The sequence below is a fragment of the Lepidochelys olivacea genome (assembly GCF_965140295.1).
Source record: "Lepidochelys olivacea isolate rLepOli2 genome assembly, chromosome: 1".
In the NCBI taxonomy this organism is placed as follows: Eukaryota; Metazoa; Chordata; order Testudines; family Cheloniidae; genus Lepidochelys; species Lepidochelys olivacea.
The window spans coordinates 270,837,423-270,857,552 of record NC_140411.1 but is presented as its reverse complement, the minus strand read 5'-3'; the positions used below and the strand labels follow the sequence as shown (position 1 = coordinate 270,857,552).

The 20,130-nt window shown below is 43.3% G+C and overlaps 1 protein-coding gene across 6 annotated transcripts in view; it reads right to left on the bottom strand.

Moving 5' to 3' along the window:
- The window catches only part of NR2C1 (nuclear receptor subfamily 2 group C member 1), a 113,360-nt gene that overhangs the window by 34,489 nt on the left and 58,741 nt on the right, over positions 1-20,130 (bottom strand). For 5 of the 6 annotated variants that reach the window (XM_084642660.1, XM_084642663.1, XM_084642661.1 and 2 more), the window contains 5 exons: positions 18,854-19,084; positions 15,252-15,333; positions 11,673-11,852; positions 9,742-9,889; positions 9,566-9,656 (listed from right to left, as the gene is read on the bottom strand). In XM_084642660.1, the coding sequence (XP_084498786.1) occupies positions 9,566-9,656; positions 9,742-9,889; positions 11,673-11,852; positions 15,252-15,333; positions 18,854-19,084 (732 nt within the window). The remainder of the gene's footprint in view (positions 1-9,565; positions 9,657-9,741; positions 9,890-11,672; positions 11,853-15,251; positions 15,334-18,853; positions 19,085-20,130) is intronic. The other variant, XM_084642665.1, reaches the window with a different exon arrangement.

Genomic DNA, 20,130 nt, shown 5'->3' with positions numbered 1-20,130 from the left:
GTGTAAGACCTTGCTTCACTCGGCAAAATTATTGGTATTTTACACTGTTGAACTGCACAGTGACTAGGATTTCTCAGCTTTATAAATCCCATTTGTTTCTCTCACAATTTTTTTTAAACTTCATTCATTTTGAACAGCATTTCAATTTTCATAGTGTACACTACGGCCAAATTTTTCAGCACAACTGCAGAAAGCTTTGCTGAGACTTGCCTTTTTGTTTGTTTGCAGTGCTGTGGCAGCCATGTTGGTCCTAGGATATTAGGGATATTAGATACCCAAGAGAATCTGCTTCAATAGCTGGTGGGGGGACACCCTCTGACCACACACCCCTAGTTGTCACCTGCCTCCCAACACTGGAACCCATACAGGATTTCATTAAACAATAACTCAATGGTGACCACATCCTGAAATAAATCTTTCTTGAACCCCCTCTTCTGGCCTTCAAACAATTCCCAAATGTCACCAAGCTCATCAGAAGCAAGCTCCCAATAGACGAGGACAAACACATTCAAAGTGGCACCAGACCCCACCAGAGCAACAGATGCAAAACCTCCACGCATAGCTACACTGCTACGATAATCAATACTTCCCACAACACTCCTTACAAGATCCATGGGTCCTATATATGCCTATCACAATGTGTGTGGTATCCCTCATCTCGTGCACTAAATACCTGAACAACAACTATATGGGTGAAAGAGGAGGTTACTTACCTGTAACTGGAGGTTCTTCAAGATGGGTGGTCCCTATCTGTATTCCATTGAGGGTTTATGCATGAGCACCATGTGACCCAAGCCAGAGAATTTGAAAGTAGTAGCGTCCGTTGTTCTGCGCATGTGCCCTTGCCTCACCTTATGGCTTCATCTGAGGTGATAAAGGGGGGGCATACCGACCATGTCTCCAGTTCCTTCTCCACCGCAAATCCAAGAGATCCGCAGCAGAGGGGAAGGAGGGCGGGAAGTGGAATCCAGATAAGGACTGCACAAAGAATCTCTAATTACAGATAAGTAACCTCCTTTTCTTCTTCTAGTGATGGTCCCTATTGTATTCCACTGAGAGTGATTAACAAACAGTACCTCAGGGGTTCTCAAACTGGGGGTCGGCCTCCACCCCAAACCCTGCTTTGCCTCCAGCATTTATAATGGTGTTAAATATATTTAAAAGTGTTTGTAATTTATTAGGGGGTGTCACACTCAGAGGCTTCCTATGTGAAAGGGGTCACCAATACAGAAGTTTGAGAACCACTGCAGTACCTAAACTGGAGGAGGGTGCAAAGAGGAGGATGGAACGGTTTAGTGCAGGACAGCCGCACCAAATGAGGCATCCGTCGCAGAGTTCTGCACCAAAGTGTAATGCGAAGCGAAGGTATGTGCTGAACTCCACGTGACCACTCTACATATGTCTCAAAGCGGCACTTCATGGAGAGTGGCCATGGTTGAACCTGGGGCTCTTGTGGAATGGGCCCTCACCCCCAGGGGTGGAGGCAGTCCTGACAACTCATAACGTAGTGTAATGCACCCCAAAATCCACTGGAAATTCTCTGTGTAGAGACTGCATGCCCCTTAACTCTCTCCATTACTGTGATAAACAATCTAGGAGATTTCCTGATCAGTCTTGTCCTCTGCAGTTAGAAGGTCAAAGCCTGATGGAGGTTGAGTGAGTGATGTCATTGTTCCTCTTCCAAGGCATGAGGCTTCAGAAAGAAAGCAGGTAAGTGGATGGGTTAATTCAGATGAAACTGGGATACAACTTTTGGTACAAACTTGAGAGTGAAAAGAGGGACATAAAGCAAACCCAGTGGCTCAAAGGGTTGTTTCATTAGTGCTGATAGAACAAGGTTGAGGTCCCACTGGGGAGTGACAGGTTGTGCATGTGGGAAAGTTCGGATGAGATCTTTTCAATACCTAGCAGTCAATGAGTATGTAAATACACAGTGCCCTTCCATGGAGAGGGGTGGGCTGGAAGGTGCTAATTGCTGCTAGGTGGGTTTTGAGGGTGAGCCTCAATGTTTTTAAGGATAGGAGGTAATCCAAAAGAAGGGGAATCTCCACTTCCTCTGGGGAAAGCAGTTTCTGTTGGGCCCAGGAGGTGAAGCGGTTCTATTTGGCTTGGTAGGAACCAAGATGTCACTTACTACGGTGTTGTGGAGTTTCCACTCATGATCAGACACAAATCTGCTGCTGAGAGAGTCTGCAATCATATTCTGAGTCCCCAGAAGATGGGCTGCAGAGAGCAGGATCTTGTGGGTGATGTGCCAATTCCATAGATTGACTACCTCCACAGACAGAGTGGTTGACTTCCTGTCCCCTTCTTCGTTGATGTAATAAACAGTGATAGTGTTGTCCGACATGATGAGAATGTGATCGGAGCAGATGGATGGGAGAAATGTTTGGCATGCCTTCCTTACAGCCCGGAGTTTCAGAACGTTGATGTGCATCCTGGATTCCCAAGGAATCCGTGTTCCTTGTGTCATGTGATCTCTCGTGCGCTCCCCACCCTACGAGGGACGCATTGGTGATGACTGTCCCATCCAGGGAGGATGGGAAAAAGGGGATCCCCACACAGACCTGTCATGGGTCCATCCACCACTGGAGGGATGAGAGTACCTCAGGGGGAAATGTCAGCATAAGGTCCCTGGTATGTCACATGGGTGAATAAACTCTTTTGGAGCTACATCTGGAGGCTGTGAAGGTGAAAGTGAGTGAAGACAGTGACATATGTGCATTATGCCATGTGGCCAAGGAGGGACAGGCAAGTCCTGGCTAGGACCAACGGACTGTTGACTTCTTGGGCGACAAGTTCTTGCGGAGTCAGAATCTGACCCTTGGTAGGTAAGTTCGTGCTGTGATTGAGCTGATGGAGGACTCCTGAAGTCTAGGGACTGTGTGGGAACCAAAGTTTATTTTTCAACATTGACACTGACTCCGAGGAAGGAAAGGAGTCTCAAGAACATGGAGGTCGAGACTCGAGCTTCATCTCTGGATTGTGCTGCTAGTAGCCAGTCGTTGATATAGGGGAATATAAGGATCCCATAATGCCTGAGGTAGACCACCATGTCAGAAATAACTTTGATGAAGACCCTTGGAGCAATTGAGAGTCCAAATGGCAGGACCCTATACTGAAAATGCTGATAGCCTACCATGAACCTCAGTTATCGTCTGTGGGCCGGAGAGATGTATATGTGAAAACAGGCATCCTGCATATCGAGAGGCATAAACCAGATGCCTTTTTCTAACAATGGGATGATGGCTGCTAAGGTGACCATACAAAACTTGGGTGTATGGATGGAGCGACCGAGATGATGGAGATCCAGGATTGGCCTCCACATGCCCTTCTTTTTGGGAATCAGGAAGTAAGCTGAATAGAACCCTGTCCCTTGACAGTCTGGAGGAACCTACTTTATCGCCCTTCTTTGTAGTAAGGAGTCCACTTCTAGGGCAATGATGCTGTCATGAAATTGGTCCTTAAGGAGCAATTGGGGAGGGGGTTGTGTATGAGGTAGTGATGAATTTGATCATATAACTATAATGGGTGACAGTTAGCATCCACTTGTCCATTGTTATTGCACTCCAAGCTGGTAGAAAGAGTGCTAGACAACTGCCAAAGGGGATGGTGTGGTTGATGGTTCCTCAGAAATATCTTTTCTGAGAGATTTGCATGTGTGAGGAGGAAGGCTGTGAAGGTGGACCTGGAGGGAGAGATCGTTGGGTCTCTCGGTGGTTTGTACAGCCTCCTGTGGAAAAACTGGATGTGGATGGTGGGAAGTAGAATTTATGCTTGGGTGCTGGCGGGTAGATATCAGCAAGTGAAGTATGGTTCTTGACTCTTTGAGGATGTGGAGGGAATCATCTGTTTTCTGATTAAAAAGATGAAATTCATTGAAAGGGAGGTCCTCAGTGGTATTTTGTATCTCCCTGGGGAAGTCAGAGGAATGAAGCTACAATTCCCTTTGCATGACAATGCTTGTAGCCACTGAGCGGGAGGAAGTGTCTGCCGCCATAGGCGCTGACTTACTCAGATCTCAGGGGGTGCTCGTCCTCTGCTCCCCCCCAGGCCGTGCCCCCACCCCACCTCTTCCTGCCCCTCCACACCCCCGCCACAGCGCCTCCTGAACGCCACTGAACAGCTGATTCTCAGTGGGTGGGAAGCGCTGGGAGGGAGGGGGAGAATCTGATTGGTGGGCGGCGCTGATCCATGGGGCTGCCAGTGGGTGCTGAGCACCCACCATTTTTTTTCTGTGGGTGCTCCAGCCCTGGAGCACCCCCAGAGTTGGCACCTATGCCCGCTGCTTCTACACCTGATTGAAGCACTCTCCTTACCACCAGTTCCCCTTCCTCCAAGATTGATTGGAACCAGGCCCGATCTTGTTGTGACAGTTTCTCAGCAAAATCCTCTAGTTTGCTATAGTTTAAGAAGTCTTATTTGGCAAGCAATGCTTGATAGTTTGAAATCCTGAACTGGAGGCTTGCTGAGAAGACCTTGTTTCACAACCATTTGCCCTCCTTATCAGCCGGAGTGGAGCATGGGTGTTGCTATCTGGACCATTCCAGCCTGAATTACAAGGGAATTGAGTGGGGTGTGAGAAAAGAAACTCAGTCTCATTAGCCAGTACTCAGTCTCCTTAGCCAGTACCCTTGGGGGTAGGCGTGCACATGGCCAGAATATGCCAAACTGTTTGAGCTGGCTGGAGGATGGCATTGTTGATTGGCAGGGCAACCCTACCTAGTACTGATGAGTGAAGGATGTCCAGGAGCTGTTGTTGTGTGTCCTGTACTTCCTCCAGGGGGATGTGAAGTTCACCCGCCATCCTACACAGGAGATCTTGGAATTAACAAAAGTCATCTGGGGGCAAGGAGAAAGCCAAAGTCACTGCAGTATCTTGGGAGAAAGACAGAAAGTGCTTCTGCTTCAGCAGTACTGTGGGAACCCGACTGAGCAGGTCTTCTTACATGATCAGTTCAGAGTACCTACTTGAGGGTGTTCTAGATGAGGGAGAGGTGAAGTCTCCCACACAGAATGGGTGGGTATTGGGGCCAGGATCCCCAGTAAGGCCAGCATGACAGATCTGGAGGGTGCTGTGGCAGCACCAGGGTGTGGGAAACCAGTCTCCTCTGCAGTTGGTGAGGAGGATACTGCCATGCCATAGATGGCCTCTTTGGGTATTCATAGTGGCGGTAAGGGATGGAGAGCCCCCATGCTTCAACTGAATCCTCCGAGGTTGAAAACTCGGATCCCGGTTCCATTGGCACTAATGTCAGAGCTGGTGGAAGTGTGTAGGCCACTGGAGGAGGTGGTGATGGGTGCCTTGAATGCGATATGTCTTGGGTGGGAGATTTGGCCTCTAAAGGTGGAAGGTAGTAGAAGGCGTGGAGATCTTGGTTCTTCGAGGGCAAACAATTCCTGGGGCTCTGGCATTTTCTCTGACCTCTGTGGTATTAATGGTACCCTCTCCACAGCTGAAACTGGTGCTGGAGCAGTGGACTTTCCCAGGGCCAACAGGTCCATACCTTAAAGGAGGCAGACTTTGACTGTGTGTGGGGCTTGGTACCTGGTAGCGGCAAATCTGCCAGTTTGTGCGGTTTCTTGTCACATTTATGGATCTTGGAGCACACTGCTTCCCTGTGGCTGGAACTCGTGGAAGGATCGTCCCCTCTCTTTGGTTTAGAAAAAGACTTACTGCCATGCTTATGTGCATGATTCCTGACCTCCCCGCCCCGGCACAGAGTCCATAGTGGTGGTACCGCCAGAGCTGAACTCAATCTCTGTAGCTGGAGATGCACTCCTGGATGTCTCAGGCCGACATACAAGGGGGATTCTCCGGCCTGGGTCTGATTGAGGTCTCATAGCGACTTCCATGAGATGCTTCTTGAGGCAGACACCCTGGATTTCTTGGGTATGGCTTGGGAAGGACTGGCAGACACTGCACCTGGATGAAATGTGGACTTCTCCCAAGCAGTAGAGGCAGTGTTGATATTCATCACTGATCAAGAAGGAACACAGGCAGGAGTTGCAGATTTTAAAGATTGGGGTCTTTGGCATTGTCCAGTACCTGTGTGTGCATAGGTGTTTACAAGTAAACAGATTCCCTCAAAAGTCCCAAATCAACTTTAAATAACTACTAAAATGACTAAAAACTATGCAAAAACAGTAAAATGGCTAAATACTAAAAAAATTTAACTATATATAACTATACTCTTTTTAAAGGTGTGTCATATGCAAGAGAACACGAATAGTTCTGACCTGGACCACAAGGCAGTGAGAAGAACTGGAGATGTGGTCAGTACATCCCTGCCATTTATCAGCTCAACCGAAACCCTAAGGTGAGGCAAGGGTGCATGCGCAGACCAATAGACACTACCACTTTTAAATTCTCCGGCTCCAGATACATGGTGAGCGTGTGTAAATCATCAGTGGAATACAATAGGGACCATCACTTGAAGAAGAATGAGACAATTGCTATGCTCTCAAATGAGCTCACACAGAAAAATGAGAAAAGCAAAGAACCCCCTTATCACCCGTGGGTGAACACGTGTCATAAAATGATCACTTCATATTTGACTTCTCAGTCCTCATCCTCAAAGGAAACCTGCACAACATCTTCAAAGATGAACCTGGGAGGTTAAATTCATTACTTAATAAGACACTAAAAATCATGGACTTAATAAAGACTCTGGATTTATAGCTCTTTACAACAATCTTGTTACCCAATAACCCTCCTGGGGTCAGCAATGGATCACTCTTCTATAGTAGACAGGGCTTTCATACATGTTATATCAACACAATTTCTACACACACTACATCTAGTTACTGAGAATAATTAGAAGCAGTAGTAAGCTACTCTTCTTTGGTGTAACTAACCCAGAAATAGTACGTATATATAGAATCTGGTCTGATGTACACCACAGTATTGGAATGGTGCAGAGTCAAAATTGAATATACAGAGCAGAAAGATATGAAAAATATGGGGAAAGTGGTGAAACTGGCACAAACGTATTTTAAAATGTAAAAAAAAAATTGCAGGAAAATTGGGTGCACAATTCAGGGTAGCTTCATTTATTATTCTGTTTGTATTGTGCCCATCACTGTGATCCTCGAGATAAATTACAGATTAATTGTAAAAGTGTAGCTAATAAATAACAATTATTGTCTCTACCACCATGAGTCACTGTTCAAATACCCATTGGCACTTGGACTATGTAACTGAATACGATCTTTTCAGCATTTCATTTGTAAAACTTCCCTGGTATGTTCTGCAGTTTTGTAAGCCAATCAGAAGTAGAGGTAGGATGTTTATGAAGAGGGAATGGATGAGAAGTCATGTCAGCCTAGGCATGCAGGGAAGCCATACCACTACAACAAGGTATACTTTCTTTTCACTTCTTGATTTTGCTGCTAAATAGCCCACAAGGTAGCCAGTAGCCGGCCAGAAAGCAACCTTTTCCTCATTAAAAATCACTTTAAGAAAAAGAGCATGCTTACCTGCAGGCAACAACAAAGCTGCCCTCTCAAGTATGCCACATTTTATTTAATTACTTATTAATAATCTCATTTTCACTGATCTGTCTTTTGACTAGACCTTTGCCAGATGCAGCAAGCAGAGTAAAGTGCATGAGAACAGAATAAGGAAATTGGACATCAGTTGAAGAAAGAAAAAGGTGTTAGAGTAAATGAAGAAACCAACAGAACTCAGATGAAAGTGGGAACAGGTAAAAATCTGCCTGAAAAAATCCATGAGGAATAAGCATGTTGTTTAGTTATCTCTTATTAACTGAGTGACTAAAGGGTTTGAATTGCTGCCTGACCTGTCTTTTGTTTAAGTTTAAGAAACAACTTCTTCTTTTTCCTTTATGCCGCGTTTCCTGGTGAGGGTCATGGCGGTGGCATGGAGAGTAGGGAAGACCAGACCTCCCTTTTCTCTGCAACAGGTTCCAGCTCCTCCCGAGAAGTTTCCAGGCCAGTCAGGAGATATAATTCCTCCAGTGTGTCCTGGGTCAGCCTCGGGGCCTCCTCCCCGTGGGACATGCCCTGTAGAATTCCAAAGGAAGCTTCCCAGAGGGCATCCTTATAAGGTGCCTGAACTGCCTCAGCTAGCTCCTCTTGATCTGGAGAAGTAGCGGCTTTACTCCGAGGCTCTCCCAAATAGCTGATCCCACCAGCCTGTTTCGGAGAGTAAGCCCAGCCTCCCTGTGGAGAAACCTAATTTCTGCCGCTTATGCCCGCGATCTCCTCCTTTCAGTCATTACCCAAAGTTATTGACAGTAGGTGAGGATGGGGACGTAGATCAACCTGTAAACCGAGAGCTTTGTCCAAGAACTCAGCACTCGCTGTGCCACCACAGATTGGTATAGTGTCCGCATCACTGTGGCCGCCACATCAATCCACTGGTTCATCTCACGCTCCTGCTTACCATCACTCGTGAACAAAACTCCTAGATACTTGAACTGTTCCATTAAGGGCAGCTACTCCCCCCTCACCTGGAGAGTGCTGATTCTCATCCCAACCGTTTCACACCCAGCAGCAAAACGTTCGAGTGAGCATTGGAAATCACAGTCTGAAGAAGCAAGAAGGACATCATCTGCAAACAGCAGAGATGCCACCTGTAGTGGAGACACTCCACAGCTCAGCTGTGCCTTGACATCCTGTCCATGAAACTCATGAACAGGAGTGGGGACAAGATGCACCCTTGGTGGAGTCCAATGCCCCCCTTGAACAAACTCGCCTTAATGCCAAGAATACGATCACAACTCTCACTCTGAGAATAGAGGGACTGGATAGCATGCAAAAGCAGCACTGGCATCTCATACTCCCACAGCATTTCCCACAAGACATCTTGGGGAACGCAGTTATATGCCTTCTCCACGTCTACAAAACAAAAATAGACCGGATTAGCAAACTACCACAACCCCTCGAATAGCTGCGAGAGAGCAACAAGCTGGTCTGTTGTTTCACGACTGGGACAGAATCCACATTGTTCCTCCTGAATCTGAGGTTCAACTAACAGGTGTTATCTCCTCTCCAGCACCCTGGCATAGGCTTTGCAAGGGAGGCAGAGGAGTGTGATCTCCCTATAGCTGGAACACACCCTCTGGCTTCCTTTCAGGACCACCACCCCGGTTTGCCAGTCCAAAGGTACTGCACCTGCCTTTCACACAACACTGAATAGGCGCATTAACCACAACACCCCAACATTGTCCAGTGCTGTCAACATCTCTGGACGAATTTAAGAAACGATATTTCTTTTTCCACCCCAATGACTATGTTGTGAATTCTGAAACAGTACTTAGTTTTGTGAGAGTATACATGGATCAGGAAGAATACTACTACTAAAGGTATTTCTGAAATGCATTCAGATAGAGCCATAGCTACCTCGGTATGGTCACCCAACCTTATTTATATTTTCAAATAATCAGCACGTGAATGCAGAAATGTAATTAAAAATGCATGATTCAGAAACGCCATCCAAGAACACGTGTGTGTACGAAATATGTCTATGCAAGCTGGGGAATCACACCTCTAGCTTGTATGGTAGATGTAGCTGTAGTCTTTTATTCATGTCATCACATACCTTATCTGGTGTCATAAGCACAGTAGGCTCACTTTTTATTCCGGACTGATGAATATTTACAAACATTCCTGACTCTAGCAGTCCTGTTGATCTGAAGGGGAAAAAAAAGTACAAATTTTAGTCTTCTGATGTTTCTGAGATCAAGAAACTATTAGTCTGGAGCACTATTTACATACCTTGCTGTTTCATTGTCCGTTACAAAAGTTGGAGTTGCAGCAAGTGGGCTCCGCAGATCTTTTCGGATGTAGATCTTTTCTGTAGAAGCCGCACAGTTTGAAGATTTTTCTCGTGATACTTCAATTGGTTTCCTCTCGCACTGAACAGCTAACAAAATGATGTGTAACTATTAGGTGAAACCCAAAATTCACGAACAGTCAGATGGAGATATCACAAACAAGAGCGTTTAAGAAATTGTGTCCTGTTTTTCCAATTACTGCTGGAAAAGCTTGCAGTTTATATATTTGTGATTTTATATAGAAGCTATATTGAACAACAAAAGTGCATAAAAATCATTAGCTCTAACTCTGGATAAACACATTTGTTTTTATAGTTACTGAAATGGTGAAGGAGTCAAAGACTGAAGATCAAACATATAAAGGCCAATAATTTTAAATTTATGAAGAAATTAAAAGTGCCCCCTCGGGAGTTTTCACCTGTCTGGATCCTCATAGGGAGGCTTGTTTGCTTCATATTGTCGCAGTCTATCTCCTTTTGTCTGCTAAGCCCACATGCCCCCTCCCTGTTTGGGAAGGGGTCACAGTGTCTCCTTTTCATGCTCCCTCTGGAAATTTAATCCACAACTACTCAACCTCTTGGTTCCATGCCAACAAATATGGCAACATTAAAATAAACTGGAAAATATTCTACCACATGGGGAAATCTGACTCCAAACAACAAAGCCAACTGGAAACTTACTTACACAACTTCATTTTAAGAACTCAAAGGGAGAACTTCTCCTTATGAGGAAATAACTACTTATATACTTACAACAAATTTAGTTTTGTCATTGTAAAACCAAAACACGTACTAAAAATGTTTACGAGATGGAACTCCTTAAAATATGTAAGGTCTTATTCTCCACTCTGTTACATGAATTTTAAGATGGTGCAATCCATTTACTTCAATGGAGTTACACAATGGAAGAGCGTGGTGACCGAGACCAGTAAACTGTAGGATTAACCCAATGCATAATTAAAATAGGCTCAAATGCACCTGGCCACGTTAAAGCCATTTTTACCCCTAGGGCCTACAGCATTACATGCTACATATAAGTACGTAATGTTTAATACAAGTTTGGGATTCCATTTGTGGGACTATTTTAAGGTAAAAGGAAAAGGACTGCATTCCGATGAAGTGAGCTGTAGCTCACGAAAGCTTATGCTCAAATAAATTTGTTAGTCTCTAAGGTGCCACAAGTCCTCCTTTTCTTTTTGCGGATACAGACTAACATGGCTGCTACTCTGAAACCTGTCGTTTTAAGGTAGTGAGACCATAAAAGTCTCAAAAAGGAAGGATTAAAAAATAAACATGATCACATTAATCCATAACTTTTAAAATTACATTGTCTTCGGGCATGTACATGTTTAAAATCTGCCAGCACAAGGAAATTTCAAAAAAGAACTTAGATCTGCAAGAATTAAATTATATGTGCCTGCTAATCTCTGCCTGGGAGATACCTCCCTCTACTGGGCAAACTAGGCAGGGTGCAGAAACTGCTGCTACCATGACTGATGGATAAACTGACGGGAAGGTGGAGTTATTAAAAATTTCTTCAGCTGTTAAATTATAACCAGACAATTATCACAGGGATGCCTGCTGCCTAGGAACAACACTTTATCCTTATTTACTCTGTGCTGTGTGTTTTTAAGGTTATTTCAATCTTTGACAAATTACCAAAATTCAGAGTTTGAGTCACACTGGACTTTTACAATTCTTTAAGGAGAAGCTGATCTAAATATTTCCTAACAGTAATGAAGGTAAAGCCCGATTTGCATGCATAAGTAACAGTATATTCTCCATAGCACAAACCTTTTCATGAATGCCTGCTATATTTTATATGCCTGAGATATATACCCTACCAGTTTTATAGATCTTAATTTATACTTACAGTCCTGTTTCATTCCAAATGCGATGCATCTCTGCAGTCTACAGTACTGACATCGGTTTCGATGATGTTTGTTAATGACACAGTCTTTTGCCCCTCGGCATGAATAAACTAAATTCTTTCGTATGCTTCTTTTAAAGAATCCCTTGCATCCCTCACATGTTACTGCTCCATAATGACGTCCTAGTTGAAGAACAGCATAAGTCAGGACATTAATCTTACAGTGTTAACAACATTTTCCCTCTTTTAAAAAGAAATTATATTTAGACAACTCAGAGAGTATGTATGACTTTACATTGACAAGGCATGTATGTACTTTTTTAAATGAGTTACAGATATGAAGATACTGCCAAGTGGCCAGAGAATCAAAACAGAGAAGCAAACTAACCAAATCTCTGGTTTAAACAACTCACGCAAGATGACCATTTCCAAATGGGCCAGTGATAGTTTAACAACTCCTTGACTCCAGTGTCTTTGTTACTAGCAATAGCAGACAAGCCAAAAAACTGGCTTCCCCCTCCCCAAGAGCATTAGGATGAGCTACTTTAGTTTCTTGAATTACACATACTTTACTAATTTTTCTCAGTGACCCTCAAATCAAGTTCTTTTATTGTCTATCATAGAATTTAGCAGCATAATTGCACGATTTAAAGATGACAGAAAGACTGCATATGTAAAGAGGAGACAGTATGTATTTAAGCATCTGATGACAATATCTGTTACTATTTCAAAACTATCGATTTTTGTTTTTTTAAATTGTGTTAAAGATAAAACCATAATTCTCTTTTATAATGAAAGTATTCAGTGATGCAAGTAAACAAAACATTTGCTAAATCAATCAAAAATTCAACATTTCCACAGCTTTTCTCATTGTGCTATTATGTTCCTAAAATTCAGATTTTTCTTTTAAAATCATTATTTAAAACCTGCTTAGCTGAAAAAAATAAAAACAATACTACATTTACAGATTAAGGCACTCTTGGTCATTTAGACACAGCTACTATACATACTGTTAATTTTATAATCCAGAACTAAAATCTAAAAAGCAAGGCCACACAGAAATGTTCAAAAATACATATTATGAAGGTATTATGGCTGCGCCTTTAATTAAGAAGGACAATTCACAGAAATCAATTTCAAATGTGGACTAATTCAAGGATAAACTTTAATTTTATAGGTACTTTACTCATTCTTTAGAGACTTCCATTCAGATGTCTAGAAGAGATTTCCAGAGATTCTAACTTTTTTTCAGATCCCTCTAACATAACCATCTCAAATGTCTCACACACACATGACATTTCATACAGAGTTTCACACTACAAATAAGGTAGCTTTCAAAATAAATACTTATAAATAAAATGGTTTATCATACTAGTTCTATTTTTTACTTTGGAGGGTGACAGTTTTGTTTTTTTGCAGAGTATTTCCACTCTTTGATACAGCCTCTCTGAGTCTCTAGACCAGAGGTGGGCAAACTACAGCCTGCGGGCCACATCCAGCCTGTGCGACCGTCCTGCCTGGCCCCTGAGCTTCTGGCCCAGGAGGCTAGCCCCCGGCCCCGGAGGCTAGCCCCCGGCCCCTCCCATGCTGTTCCCGCTCTGCCGCAGCCTCAGCTCACTGCGCCGCTGGCACAATGCTCTGGGCGGCCGGGCAGCGCAGCTGCAGAGCCGCGGCCTGACCCGGTGCTCTTGGGGGCGTGGCTGTACTGCCGCCAGCCATCGGTGCTCCAGGCAGTGCAGTAAGGGGGCAGGGAGCAGGGGGGGTTGGATAGAGGGCAGGGGAGTTCAGGGTGGTGGTCAGGGGGCGAGGGTGTGCATAGGGGTTGGGGTGGTCAGAGGGCGGGGAACAGGGAGGGTTGAATGTGGGTGGGGGTCCTGGGGGGGCAGTCAGGAAGGAGAGGGGGGGTTGGATGGGGAGGCGGCGGGGGGCAGGAGTTCCGGGGACAGGGAGAAGGGGTGGTTGGATAGGGCAGGGGTCCTGGGGGAGCAATCAGGAATGAGAGGAAGGGTTGGATGGGGCGGCGGGGGGCAGTCAGGGGTGGGAAGGCTCCGGGGGCGGTCAGGGGACAGGGGGTGGTAGATGCGGCAGGAGTTCCGGGGACAGGAACCATCAGGGGACGGGGGGGTTGGATGGGGTAGGAGTCCAGGGGGAATGTCAGGGGGCAAGAAGCAGGGGGGGGGTCGGATTGGGCTTGGGGGCCGGGCCACGTGTGGCTGTTTGAGGAGGCACAGCCTCCCCTAACCAGCCCTCCATAAAATTTTGGAAACCTGATGTGGCCCTCAGGCCAAAAAGTTTGCCCACCCCTGCTCGAGACATTCTGCCTTGTCGCTCTCTCCCTGGTTCCCAAGCTAAGGACCTGAGCAGCCTCTTAACTCTAGCTGCCTCTCTGACACCCCCCTGCCCTCCGCATCCTTATCAATTCTCCTTTAGCCTCCCCTGCTCTGACAAATCAGACAGACTGCCAGATGGAGAAATGGCTTCCCTAGTGGAGCTAATTCTAGCCAATTCTCACAGAAGTTAGGCTAAAATCTTCCCTTTCCATGTCCTCTTCCAGGGTGCAGAGAGAGAGTGAGGGAAAATTTGCAGTCAAACCATACTTGAGAAACAGGGCTTGCATCTCTACTAAAGAGAAGCTTCTCCCTTTAGTGAGCCTTTGGAGGTATGCCTGAGTGCAGTCCAACTCTGACAGACCCTGGAAAACATGCTGCTAGGCTTAACACATCCCAGAGAATCAGAGGGAAGCAAAGATAGGGAGAAGAGAGAGTTGGCACAGGATTGGGATAGGCAGCACAGCTCTCCACAGACTCCCTGGCCCCCAATGCACACTTGGCATTTGGTTCCCTACTTTCATTACCCCCTTCCATCTCTTCAGTCCCCTAATACTGTTTCAAAGGGCATTTTTTTGGCTTTTCCCCTTTTATCTTAACATTCCATTTTGATAACACCCACACACATACACACCCCGCCCCCCACACACCCTACCTTAGTGGAATTATAAAGTGTCCTTAGCGTTTGGGCAATTCCAAAAATGATGACTCAAACTGCTTAGCACAAAAAACTCATAAGAGCACTTTATAATACATTTTTATGATCTTCCCTGATTGCGTCTGTTTTGTATTATAAACAGCTAGCACGGTTTTTCACAAATATCTTAAGTTTAAAATGAATAATAATAAAAATTCACTTAAAAGTAACAATGGACAAGTCCACTGTACAACATTTCTTTTACAAAAATGCCAGAATGGCCAGTCAATTAAGAATGCATTTGCAGCCAATCAAGTAATTTGATTGGTCAGTGTCTGTAGTTGTATAAAAATATAATACTGACCTGGATAGGCTTAAACTACATATGAAAATTGCTTTAAGTGGACTGTTTAAACAAATGCAAATTATTAAAGCTAAAATTAATAAATCCCATCTACACACAGTCCAACTACATTAGGTATGTCTTTATATTGTATCCACTTTTTATTTAAAAGTAACTAACCAGTGAAAAAAGTGTGTATTTAAAAAATTACGTTGTTTCTGAAGAATGAATAGCTTGAAACTGCTTTTAAAAAGTGGTCCTGCTGAAGAATTTACCTGATGCTTTGTCTCCACATACGACACAGAGATCAAATACTTTATTTAGGGTCTGTTCAGTGGAAGTGTTGTCAGTTAAAATCTGGAAGAAAGTACAAAATTATTTCACTTTTCTCTCTCTACCCTAAAAATATGAAAAATAAAAGCCAACCCCTCCCTTAAAATGCCTCTCTCTAAACTAAGGGCCCAATCCTGTGAAGCACCAAGTCCCCTCAATTACCATTTATGGCCCGAAGAGTTGACTGCGTGTTATTGCCTGCTGCACCAATGCAGATCCCTATTCAGGATGGGTCCTAAACTTAACTATCAAAATCTTTTTTAAAAGTATTAAAACAAATCTTACCCAGAGAAGATTTTTGAAGAAAGCACTTATATTTTTGAAAACTACATTTGTCAAGCCTTCTGGTCATACAGGCATTCCAATCTTTCCTTAGCATTCTTTTCTTTCACTGTGCTCACAAGAGTGAACCAATGATTAAGTATTTTGAAAACACAATATATTTAGTTGAATTACTCATTACCAAGAGGCACTAATGCCTCTAAACTGAGTAACTGTGATGTTATTACTGTAACTTGTCTTGCTTCACCCCAACCCCATCTGATATTTGTTACCCTCATTCACTATATCACGTCTAAAATTAGACTCATAGCAATAACACTTCAGGGTAGGAATCATACCTTTCTATTTCTTCTTTAAAAGATCTTTCGCGCTGAGATATTGTAAAAGTTATAAATAATAATAAAGCACTGCTTGCAATTAAAAAGGACAATATGATTGCACAACTAGGAATCATTTTAACAATCTCACAATGCAAAGCAGGAATGAAAGAATTGATATTCCCATTAAAAGCATTGGAAATTAGAAGCACTTTTGAAACTTCCCATTTCCTGATAAGAATGTTGATTCTTTTAGTCCTGCTTCACATAATCAAAACAGGGGCTCTGAAGATAAATATAATTAAGAAAAGCTCTACTGAGGAAGGTGATAGTCCTATTCTATGAAGAGAAATAATGAAAATGTTACAAGAATTTCTAAAAAGTGCTTTGAAAATTCTCTTCCTCTCAGACTCCCCATAAGTAAATGTTTATTTAGCAACAGCATCTAAGATATTACCTCTAATCTTTTACTGCTATTACACATCACTGAAGTTTCTTTTAATTTAACATCAACATTCTTAAAGAAAAAGTTGGCTCAATGACAAAACATCACCGGTTTATTAATTTCTCATTTCACCTCATCTGTTATTATTATTTAGTGCTATAATTGTGCATGAAATTATACATAACATAAAAGAAATTCCTTAAGTCCTTCTGTAGACAAAATCTGCACTGATGTCATAAAGAGTTTTGATTACGAAAGGACTCCAGAATTTGGCCCAAGAGGAGGGAAAGTCCCTGCTCAAAAGAGCTGAAAATTTTCCTTGGACAAACATGACACTCAGAACAAGAGTTGCCATTCAAGAAGATGCAGAGCCACTACTGATGAAACAATTAATCAAGGAAGGCGTTCCACAATATGTGGATTTAAAGGAAGGATTTGAAAGAGGAACAGTGTGCGTGCGCACAGGAAATGGAAGCCTGCTTCAAATGAAGGTGTAAAATAACGACTGTGCAAAACTGCAAATGGGAGGAGCAGTTAGAAAAGACATGAGAGAACATGACGAGTATCTAGAATTAAATGAAAGCCCCATGTCCAGTGAATGGAAAATTAAAAGCTAGCTTCCCATTAAAAGGTAGTTACTGCACATTTCACTAAGGGCTTGTCTATATGATGCATTAGTATGCACCAGCTGGGATGTAAATTATACTGTGCACAGCTTGTCGCACAGTAATTGGCGCACATGGACCCTACTGGTATGCACTAAAAATTCCATAGCATGCACGAATGCAGTATTATTTGAAACAGAACTACATCAGCTCACACTAGGGAACTTCTAATGTGTGCCAGCAGGGTCCACATGGGTCAGTCAGTGTGTAACACACTGATGCCCACTAGAATTTATACCCCAGTTGGTATGCACTAATGTACAGTGTAGACCAGCCCTAACAGAAAATGACAGAGAAATGCATATACTCCATAGGCCTTACATGTTTGCTTGTGAAAGCATTAAAATTATAAAATATTCTTTCCACTGCCTCCCCAATTCTTTTGGTCTGTATAAGCTACACAATTAGATCCCATCTTTATGTCCCCTTTCCATACTACCCATACAACTAGATCATGTTCCCTAATCCAGTCTGACATTCCTCCACCTTCTTATCCTTTCAATCCCACTGTGGTATAACAAAGCAAGGCCCTGGTGCAAGAATAGTAATAGGGCCCCCTTCCAGATTCTAAAATTGGAAATTTTTCTTACCCTCAACCTATTCTAGTGCCTCCCACAACTCAACCTACTACCACCAACATCCCCACTCACCCCCAACCCTTCCCCCTGCAGCCCCTTTACACTCCCCACTCACCCAAAGCCCCCCCAGCCCCTCACCCCAGTGACCTTCCTGGCCACTCACCAGCACCCACCGCGCACCCCCAGCTCTGTGCTCTGTTTCCATCCCAGGCTACTCCCGATCCTAGCCGCCCATTAGCTCTGCTGGCTCCCATTGCCCACCCTGCATTCACATGGCACAGGCCAAATTTGAGCAATGAGTGACATTACGACCTGGTACACAGGGTAGCAGCGCCACTCAAATGTGGCCTGGCCACCCCTTTGTCATGAAGGAGGGGCGGCCAGACCAAACCTGAGTCGCGCTGCATCCCCATGTATTACACTGCAACGCTAATCAGATTTGGCCTTGTTGTCCTTCCATCAGATGGAAGGTTGGCGTAGCCAAATTTGAGTGAGTGGCATTGCAAACCTGTGCATCAGCTGAAGTGTGGGAGCATCACTTGTCTGGTTGAACCCCCATAACCTCGTGGGTCTGGCTGTGACTGCACCACTTACACCACTGTAGCTATGCCACTGAAATCCCTTCTCAAACTGTTTCATGCTGGAATCACTTTAAACCTTATCTAACTGACACTTACCCTTGCTGAGGTTTACTTTAAAAAAAAAATACAAAAAATGACACAACAAAACACATGCTGAAGTTCACCACATAATCTCAGTAACACTCTCTCCTACCCTTCCCACCTCCTTTGTCTACATGTTGTCTAAGTTAACAATTATTTACTCAGTTAAAAAATAGTTACAATGGCAAATAAAAATGGAAGCAAGAGGAATGAAATATTAAGTAGTAAAGGCAAGGGAGAAAATGGTATTCAAATGATATTTTAAAACAGATGGAGAGTCAATGAGGCAGAAATACAAAAAGGCTATCCCAAGAGCTGTGACAAGAAGGTTCTGGCTTGAACATTACAAATAAAACTACGCATTTATATTTTTTTATATCCTGGCTCATGAAATACAAATTCAAAAATAATAACTTTCAAGGAACAAATCATTTTCTTCAATGTTTCTAAACAACAACTCCAAGTCTTGCTATCAGGGAAATGTAAACAGCAAGAATACTGAAAATATAGAACCAGCACAGAAAATATTTGGAAAGAAAAACATCTCTTTCTATCCCATCTGAATTAATATTATGAAATAAAGTGGATCCTCTACCTGGATGTGTTGTGCAGATAAATCGGGGGATGCAAAAAACAGTTGGTTGACACCTGCAGCATCTGGAGTTGTTAGGAAAACCTTTCCTGGAGTGGAATCTTGTCTGGCAAGGATCACCTTGCTTGGGGTAGAGCCATCATGATTTGTTAAGATGAACTGCTTGCCTGCTGTGCTCTGATCAAGTGCAGTAACAATCTGAATCTTCTGGCCCGTCTGCTGATCTGTGACAATCTGATAATACATTTATCTCAAATTGTTATGGTCTTTCAAGATCATGTTTTTTTAGCACCCCTTCTTGCACCATCATAGTCAATGGGAGTTTTGCCTTTGACTTCTGTGGTTGCAGGACTGGGCCTCTTAATGAGGTAAATTCAAGCAAAAACCCTGAATCTAAAAAACCCCAAACTGTAACAGTGTTTGAACTCTGAACCTGAATACACATTCAAATTTTGCAAGTGGCCCATATTTTTACAGAGGGCCAAACAAAAACCTCAGATCCTAACAGCTATGAATTATGAAGTGTTCAAAATATGGATATAAATGTTGAGGCTCAATCCCTAGTTCTCTGAAGTGCTGAGCTCCCTCCTAATTCAATGGGAGCTGAGAACACAGCATGCCACAAAGTGATACTCAGCACCTCATAGGTTTAGGTCCTTAATGAGTTATCTTCATTGCCTAATCCCAGGTTGTACACTTCAGTGCTGACTTTATTAATTTAGAATAATAAGGGCAAGGAACTATTTTATTTCAATTGAATATATTAGTTTAATACTTTTACAACCACAAACAGAAAAATTAAACTGAAGCAGGAGAACAGAACACTAACCCTTCTCTTTGCCACCTTTTTTTCTTTGTTTGACAAACAAAAACAACTTCTTTTGCTTTATTCTTCATTTGACAATCAAGAACAGATCAACAGCATCATTACGACATTTCTTTCCTATTTTTAAATAAAGACTGTAGTACAGCCTCACTGACTTGCCCTTAGCTAAACTGCATAGTTTATCATCTTCTGACAAACTTGGTAATACCCTTTCTTCATTTTATATATATAAATACAAATTTTACACTTTTAAACATCCCCATTTTTCACTCTCCACAAGGCTATGTGATGCTGGGGGACATCCACCTGTGCCATGTAATATTGAGCAGAGTGCACAGGAGTAGAGAAGAACAACATGGGCTCCCTGATCTATAGCCTTGTACATGAAGGCTATGCATAGACACAGCTAGCTAAATACAGCTTGACTGTAAACCTTTAAAACTTTAGATACAGT